The sequence below is a fragment of the Rhincodon typus genome, chromosome 14 (genome assembly GCF_021869965.1).
Source record: "Rhincodon typus isolate 14 chromosome 14, sRhiTyp1.1, whole genome shotgun sequence".
Lineage (NCBI taxonomy): Eukaryota > Metazoa > Chordata > Chondrichthyes > Orectolobiformes > Rhincodontidae > Rhincodon > Rhincodon typus.
Window position 1 is genome coordinate 42,837,836 of NC_063345.1, and position 9,177 is coordinate 42,847,012.

General features: G+C 40.0%; 1 protein-coding gene across 1 annotated transcript in view; it reads right to left on the bottom strand.

Annotated features, from left to right (window-relative positions):
* Nucleotides 1-5,375: 5,375 nt before the first annotated feature.
* Nucleotides 5,376-9,177, bottom strand: part of LOC109935442 (putative threonylcarbamoyl-AMP synthase) — a 17,627-nt gene continuing 13,825 nt past the window's right edge. Inside the window, exons 4-8 of the mRNA XM_048605324.1 lie at nt 8,445-8,639; nt 8,133-8,295; nt 7,832-7,997; nt 7,645-7,739; nt 5,376-7,102 (exon numbers count right to left, since the gene is read on the bottom strand). Of these exons, the coding sequence (XP_048461281.1) occupies nt 7,017-7,102; nt 7,645-7,739; nt 7,832-7,997; nt 8,133-8,295; nt 8,445-8,639 (705 nt within the window). The 3' untranslated portion in view covers nt 5,376-7,016. The remainder of the gene's footprint in view (nt 7,103-7,644; nt 7,740-7,831; nt 7,998-8,132; nt 8,296-8,444; nt 8,640-9,177) is intronic.

Genomic DNA, 9,177 nt, shown 5'->3' on the forward strand with positions numbered 1-9,177 from the left:
TTTACATCTCTATTTCTCTTTCACCCCAATTAGCAACCCTTTGTCTTTTGCACTGGGCCTCTACCCCATCTGTTCCCTTTGCTCCTCCTCCAGCTCTGTCAAAAGTATGAAAAATATTTTCCAAACTATTTTAGTTTTAAAGAGTTATATTAAACTCTGTGTCCACAGAAGATGTGAAACTTTTTGAGTTTCTCCAGCATTTCTGTGTTTGTTTTATTTGCATGTACATGGCTTTGGTGATGACCTGAGGAAGTGTGAAGCCTGAGGGGTTAAAGGAATGGACTCTTAGGGCACCTGATAGTGCGGGTCTCAGTAGCACATTCATGCTAAGGAGGAAAGCCACTCACAGAGTACAACTTGCTGATGTGCCAGTTGTGAAATACATGGATAGTATGCACTGCTGGGGATAACAGCTATGAAGGTACCCCGAATGGACAGGATAAGTGAGCTGTCTTGTGAGGGGGTGAGCTACATCTCCAACCATTCAATGGAATTTAACAGGGGAACATCACTGTCCCCTAACATGGGATGTATTGGCCACATAGGCATGAATGGTGCCTGCCTTTTGCCATCCTGCCACATTGACTATTTCAGTTGTACCTTACTACCTTCGTCACCGCAGTCCTGCGCACGAGATGCAGAATGATGGGTGGAAGCGAGGTAGGATCAGAATGAAGGGCCCAGCCACTTCTACAGTCTCCTGCGTGGAGACTGTCATAGGGTCTGGTTCTCCCTTCGGCAGGGAGCCTTGTGACACCGCCCTCTATCCTTGAAAGGGAAGAGCCCCTGGATTATGGTCGGGCCAGCATTTATTGCCCATCCCTTGTTGCCTTGAGAAGATGATGGTGAGCTGCCTTTTTGAACCGCTGTTATTGGTAGTCCCACAACACTCTTAGGAATTCTAAGAACAGGGAAGAAACGGCGATATATTTCCAAGTCAGGAATGTGAGAGGCTTAGACGGGAACTTGTAGGTGGTGGTGTTCCTAGCAATCTGCTGCCCTTGCCCTTCTAGAAGAAGCAGTCTTGTGCTTAGAAGGTGCAGGCTAAATATCTTTGGTGAATTTATGTCATGCATCTTGTAGATGGTACAAATGCTATTATTGAGCATTCATGACTGAATGTCTGTGAATGTGATGCCAATCAGCTGGGCTGCTTTATTGTGTAAAAAAAAGCCTGAAAGAACTGTGGATGCTGTAAATCAGGAACAAAACAAAGTTGCTGGAAAAGCTCAGTAGGTCTGGCAGCATCTGTGAAGAAAAAAACAAAGTTAACATTTTGGGTCCGGTGACTCTTCCTCAGAACTGCTTTATCATGTATGTCGTCAAGCTTGGGCCATTGGCAGTCCTAGGCAATAACAGGATGTAATGCCACTTTAGCACATTGTGCATTAAAGAAAGGTAGCACTCCCTTAGACAGGGTTATAGGTCGTATTGTATTATAGACAGGTAGCCTGTGTAGAATGATTCTTGAAGTTGCTATGATAGCGAATCAGACAGGTGATAGTGTAATGTGGCTATAAATTTACAAAAATGAACTTTAATTTGCTATGATGCATCACCCATGCCACCTGGATGCCCTCAAAAGCTTTCCCTTTTCACTTCTTCCCCACTATGTGTACTGAGAAGCTCTATTCATTGCTGATTCATGGCAGGGCTTTAATAATGGCAACAGAAATTCTGGCAATTCCTGGCATTAGCAAGTAGTCCTGCAAGATAGCATGTGAGCATTGCCATAATGACATGGTGCATAGTCAGCAGGGAATTGTCTGAGATAACTAGTAGAACTCACAGAAGGAAACTTTCTACATAGCTCCTTGAAATTGACACTTAGCTGACTTTTGGAAAATTTCAGCCCATAAACAGAACCTTGCTCAATCTCATGGACTTTGTCATATTCTATCCTTGCTGACAATAATCAACTTCTTTCATAATTTTCCGTTCTTCCTTCTCGGTGGTTACATAAATTGATGCTACCAAACAGTACCAGTCTGTCAAGGACTGCTTGTCTATATGTCTTCCACAGACTGTTCAATACGCTTCAAATCCCCACAGCAAGAGTTCTTGAGTTGTCAATTTTATTAATCTTTTAACTGAATTTTACGACTTTAACAGGTTAATGAATGGAAGTCAATCCAAAAAATCATTGAGGTCAGCCTCAAGCAAGTGTGGGATATTGAATAGCTTGCATTAAATCATTCCTTGAATCTGAGTTGAATCCATGACTGGTATGCTGAATCATTTGAAAGAAAAACATAATGAGCTTAAGTGTGTTAATATGATTAATAAAGCATCTCTATAGAATGGCAAAAGCTTTAAATCTGAATGCTAACTATGTTCACTCAAGTATATTTGCATGGTTTTCATGCAGCAGCTCATTCTATTGTTGAAGAACTGTCCAATGACTTAAGTAAATCCAGTGAGAAGTTCTAAATAGGTATCTTGACAATGAAGGTATATATCTTAGAGTGATAGTGTCCACATTCTTTAGTACAGTCTCAGTTACAGCCACTGGCAATAATGATCTCTCTTATCAATGTTAACCTCACTAATCATCATTACATGATCTGAAACAAGAATCTGGAATTAGCCAATACATAGGATTGTATTGGTCATTGCACAACAACATCCTTCTGCAAATCAACCAACTGTAGCCATTGATTACAGTGTTTGAGCAGACAATTCATTCGCTCGGTGGTAATTAGTGGAATCAAGCATTCTGCCCCTCACCGAGGAGGGACAGTTACCTTAGAGACCTGTCAGCCAACTGATTGGGCAACGCCTCTGCATTCTCAGCAATGCCAGCAGTTGGAGGATAAGGTAAGTGACAGAAGGCATGATCCATACTGAAACCTGGTGTCACCCCAACTGATTTGCTTTCCAGGGGCTTTAAGGGAATAAAGCTTCTAATAGTCAGCAGGCAATCTCCACTGAGATCATTTAATTGCCGCATTTCCTATCATGGGATGCATATCTTTCTCTTTAGTGCTGCTGGCCATCAGGGATTAACAGCTCATTTACACAACAGTTCCGCTGGGGTCAGTAGCCCCTACTGGTATTGTATTGTCATCAGTGATTGATCATCCAGAGACCAGGAGGGAGGTGGGACTGGGGATGGGGGGGCACTTTCCAGGGGTAAGAGGTAAGTAGATATAAGTGACATGGGTGGCTACCTGTGACACCACACTTCCCAATGGCAGGTTTTGCAGTCAGTCATAACGTGTCCCACTCAAAAGGCCGCAATAAAACTAAAAACAGTTGGATTTCACAAGTTTCAAAATCTCCCCTCCCCCCACCACATCCCAAAACCAGTCCAGCTCGTCCCTGCCTCCCTAACCTGTTCTTCCTCCCACCTATCCCCTCCTCCCACCTCAAGCCGCACCTCCATCTCCTACCGACCAACCTCATCCCGCCCCCTTGACCTGTCCGTCCTCCCTGGACTGACCTATCCCCTTCCTAACTCCCTACCTACACTCACCTTTACTGGCTCCATCCCCGCCTCTTCGACCTGTTTGTTTCCTCTCCACCTATCCTCTCCTCTATCCCTCTTCTATCCGCCTCCCACTCTCTCCCTATTTATTTCAAAACCCCCTTCCCCTCCCCCTTTTCTGATGAAGGGTCTAGGCCCGAAACGTCAGCCTCTCTGCTCCTATGATGCTGCTTGGCCTGCTGTGTTCATCCAGCCCTGCACCTTGTTGTCTGAGATAGAAGACTGATGCCATAGTAGAACGAGGCCCCTAGGAGGTCTTGAACTGGTGATTGCTTTCTGGGGTAGATGGATGTCCCCAAAGCTATCAATTCTGGACTTAAATCCGAAGTGGGGTGGAAAGCCGTTGGGATTTCCCAACACTGTCCTGCTTCAAAACTCACTCTGGACACATGTATAAATTCAGTCCTATGAGCACCAGAACCAGGATGGAGATCAGAGTGTGGGTCTGGTAATGGGGTCAGGAAGAGAGGATTGGGGTATATGATAGGCTTTGGGAGGTGGGTTTTGGGATTGCAAGGATTGGTGATTGTGATGGATAGCCAGGAGGAACAAGGTTGTGGGTGGTGGTGGGTGCGTGTGTCGCCTAATTGGGAAAGGGGACCCTGAGGGAGTCACCTCTTCATCTCTCAGCCAAGGCTTGAGTAGGACAACCAGCCAGGCCTTCCCCGTTCTTGACATTAATGAAGGAGACGTATTAGACAGTCTGGTTCCACTTAAAATTGATAAGCCATGAAAACCAGAGAAAATGCATTCAAGAACAGAGAGATGACTGAGTGCCTCCCTGAGGGCCCACCTTTCCCAATGCTGTCTATCTGCTTGAGCTATTCGTCTATTGCCACTCCACTGCCTTTTCATTGTAGCTCGGTGAATTGTTGCTGTTCAGATATTGATCAAATTCTCTTTTGAAAGCCACAGTTAAATGGCTCTCCTTCATCCGCAAGCAAGGCCATTCCAGATTCTAACCACTAGCAGTGCAAAAGGCTTTTTGTCAATTTAATTAAACACAACTTGCCCATAACCAATCCATATTGGCTTTCCTTACTTAACTCACATTTCACAAGTAAAGTTGACTTGAATTATTGTTTCTAAAATCTTCTCCATCACTGATCTTAAGCTGACTGGTCAGTATTACTTGCTGGGTTTCTTGTTACACCCTACAATTCTTCAGTCTTTGTTTACAGGGGAATTGGAAAATTATGGCCATTGTCTCTGTAATTTCCACCTTTACTACCCTTTATTGTTCTTGGATGCATGTTAACTGGTTCTTACGACATAACAATTGTAAGTGGAACCAAATTATCTAATACATCTTCCTCGTTAATTTTAAACCCTTCAAGTGTCTGAAATATCTCCGTTTTTCACCATGACTAGCACATGTGGACTGCAGTGGTTCAAGAAGGCAGTTCACCAACGCCAATCAAGGGCAACTAGGGACAGGCAATAAAATGCTGCCAGCTAGCAAGATCCACATCCCATGAATGAATCAAAACAAAACCTTCTTTCTTGGTATAGACAGATACAAAGTACAGGTACAATTTCTCAGAACTTGCTGTTTAGTAACCCAAGTTGTCTAAAAACCAGACATTTTTAGAATGTACCATGAAACATTTTAATGAAATATTTACTCAATTGAAATGAAACTACTTGGACAATTTGGCTGTACGTTGCGTGACATCAGATTTGTTATCTGTTTTCTGCTGCTCACTGATCCATTCTCATGTTCTGGCTGACCATTGACTCCATCAGATCAGGATTGGCCTGAACCACTGACTTTCAGTTAATTACTGCAGCTAAGTACACAGAAAAGAAATACTAAACATGTTGCTGTTATGGTAGAATTGCCTGGAATAATATTTATTAACGTAATCATCACAAATAGACAATGAAATAATGTACAAATAATTTCCTTTATACAAGACTTATAATTCAAAACTATCAAATATTACTTCATCAAACCTCCATCGTTATTTCCTTCACTTTCTCCCAGGATTCACGATATTTGGTATTCAAGTGGTTTTGGCAAAATTGCACATTTGATTAAGACCAAAGGCACATCCAAACAAATAATAACTGTGTCTGTTTCACTAAATCACTTTGTTTCAAATATTTATCCAATCTCCTACTGATAATTATTATTTAATCTGCTTCCACAGCCCTTTCAGGAAAAGTTACAAAGAAAAGTAACAAAACATTACAATACAAAGATTTTAGCACCAGCTGCTAATATACAAAAGTCTAGAAATTACTGTACAATTTTAGCACAATACATTTACATGGAATTAAACTATTTGCCCTCTTGAAATAAATTTCGACTGATTTCAAATGACTGGGTTAAAGTACCAAAATAATGACAAAAATATGAAATAACTCCAAGTTATTTCTGGTTAATTTCTATTAGGAATTTTTTTCGCGTTCAATATTTTCCAACAATATTTCTTTTCCATTATTTTTATGTATTAACTAATAAAATATCTGTTGAACACACTATAAACTGTATTCTAATTTAGATCTATTAAAGTAATAAAAATGGCTAGCAATTCTGATCAAGGATCATCCCTGATTTGTTAGCCTTCTTTTGAATTTCACATCACTGTGTTCTGTTTTTACTCCAAATTCACAGAATAGGCAGTTTTTCCTTCTATGTTCTGGTATTTATATTTGTATTTATAAGTGGTATCTTTTTAATAAAACCAGTGTTGCCAAAAAACATAATTTAGCTTTGCAATAACAGAAAGGACGGACTCACTATTAGATTGCAATTAGTTGAAAATGTGCAATTGCCGCCATTATTATGACTGGAAGGCTAATGTCATAGAGGTAGTTTGAGGCTTACTGAGATATTTAAGCTATTCTTTCAACATATATGACACCACAAATAATGTGGTACTCAACTTCATATCCTCACATCGGAATGTAACATGATGACAGTTTGGGTAGCACCAAACTTCACATCTGAGCCATACAGGCGTCACCCTAACATTGACTAAGATCTATTTCTAAGTGAAGATGCATGTCAACACTTATTTGAATAAAAAAATTTTAGGACTTTTGCTTTATACATCAGAATGGCAGAATTATTGAATTATTAATATTCCCTGTTTGTAGGATTTTTATCTCCCAGCCAGCTTCATATCAGAGACAACAGTGTGGAGCTGGAGGAGCACAGCAGGTCAGGCAGCATCAGAGGAGCAGGAAAGGTAATGTTTCAGGTCGTTACCCTTCTTCAGAAATCATATCAGCTTCATATCAGGCCTTTTCAGCCCAACGATATAAAATGTTGCTTGGATAAAGGGAACTAATACCTATAAAAGTGCAAAAACTCACAATTTCCCATATTCCTTTTAATGAAAGGAAAATTGTAGATATTATTGCATTAGGCCTACTGCCACATTTATCAAACATAATGTGAAATTATCCCTGTGTAACACATTGTGACTGCTATTGCTTGCACTCTGTGACTTTATGCCAGTGCTCCATGTATCTTTGTTATCTGTTGGTTCTGAAACATTCTTTCAGTGGGGGTTTGCTATTAGTCAAGCTTGTTCTTCACTTGTTCAAAAATCTGCATAACTCTCACTGTTGGGACACATCCTTCTCTTAGAATGGTGATTCCTTCTAAAGAAAGTAAATATATTTTATTAGAAACGGATTAATCGTTGCCAAACCCACAACAATTACCACTGAAGTGACCTTTAAGAAGCATTAATTACAGACTTATTGAAAACTCCACATTAAAACTAAGAACACTTTTAGAAACCGGATCATGTGTAAAGATTGATGCTTGGCTTATGCTAGTTATTAGTAAAATCAGTTTACAATTGCATTTCTGTGATGGGCCTCAGAATTGTCAACAAAAGTTATATCTGGCTGACTGGCAGAAGTACTGACCTGTACTAGTAACAATACGATAATCATTGTGTCATATGCTATGAGAGAAAATTGCTTAGCGCTAGATGTGACAGCTATATGTGCAGCTGATCCAACTGTAATCCCATTTCATATTTCAACTACCACTGTTAACATATCAAAACTAAAATATGATTTAAATGAATTAAATATACATATATAAGACTTAGTGTGTAAACTACTATAGATGTCTTGGATACAATCAGTTTAGTCAGCAGGCAAAGCAATTTATAACTAAAAATCTGTGATACCTTCATCAATCTTAGTACAGTTGATGACAGTGGAAGCAACCAGTTCATTGGAGTCTCCGTCACATAAAACAGCATCAATTTTGTGCCCCAGGCGTCTATTGATAAAATGATAATGTAAAACATTGAAAAATGCATTTATCGTGAGGTAAAACAACATATAATTCCATGTCAATATTTGAATACGTACGAGATAACCATGTCATGATGGATGCTATCAGGCTCCCCACTTGGGTTGGCTGATGTAATTGCTAGTGGCCCAGTCATATTCACGAGATGTGCTGTCACAGTATGGTCAGGAACACGGATCATGATGCTGTCCTTGGTACCAACATGGTCATATGCAGCACCAACACCTTTAAAAAAGGATACAATCTGATTTTTCAGAATCTATTCTCATTTCCATTATTATTGATGAACTGATAATAAACCAATTATTTGAATAAGGATGAACAGATACTTCAAAGCGCTCTGCTAATTGTGATGCACACCTAGTTTCTTCAGCCATTCTCCTTTCTTCACAATGCAGCTCATCCCTCCAGGGTAGACATGGTTCATAAACTCCCAGAGCAAGGGGCTGAATGGAGGATGCACTGCAGAAAGCTGATCGAGACTGGAGATGCAGATACAAATAGGCTTCTCAGCAGGACGCTCCTGGAAAGCCATGGACACCAATTATATGCATTAAAAGATTGATAAAGTGCACTTTGAAGAAAGATTATATTATGGACTAAAAATAAAATGCTTTAAAAATCATGTCTAAATACAGAGTATTTATGCCTCATTGCATTTTGCACACTTACCTTTATGTTGTAAATTCCTTCAATAGCTTTTGGGTGTTTACAGGAAGCTGCCAGAGCATACACAGTATCTGTTGGGATGCCACACACATGGCCAGAATCTAGGATTTTTGCAATAGTCCGTAGGCCACTAGTTTTCCGTGAAGAAGCAATGGAACAAGGCAAAGGGACTTGATCTTTCTTTTTGCTTGCTCCTACCTGTGATTTATATATAAAACTATAAATCATGTCAGGAACATAATCCATTTTAATTGATATATTACAACGGAAATGACCCTGCTGTTCTTCAATATTGTTTGTATTTAAATAAAAGAGTAGAACCTCTTTACATTATCCCTTGTAAATAAAACAAGAATGCAAGTTGATAGACTATTAGAAAGTTATGGCAATTTGGAAGACATCTGAAATTTTAAATAATGTTCTTGAGCAGTTTATTAACTGCCAAGAAAGTGAAATACATATCTATGACTCTTGACAGTTTACTCCTTAACTTGTGGATCTTTTCTGTGGTATTGCTCACAGAAGCTCGGATGCTAGGTTATTTCATCCTGACAGGGGTATTTTACTAAGCTGAAATATGCAAGCTGAGGACAACATTGTTTAGGAGAGATAGTAAGAACTGCAGATGTTGGAGAATCTGAGATAACAAGGTGTAGAGCTGGATGAACACAGCAGGCCAAGCAGCATCATAGGAGCAGGAAGGCTGACGTTTCGGGCCTAGACCCTTCATCAGAAA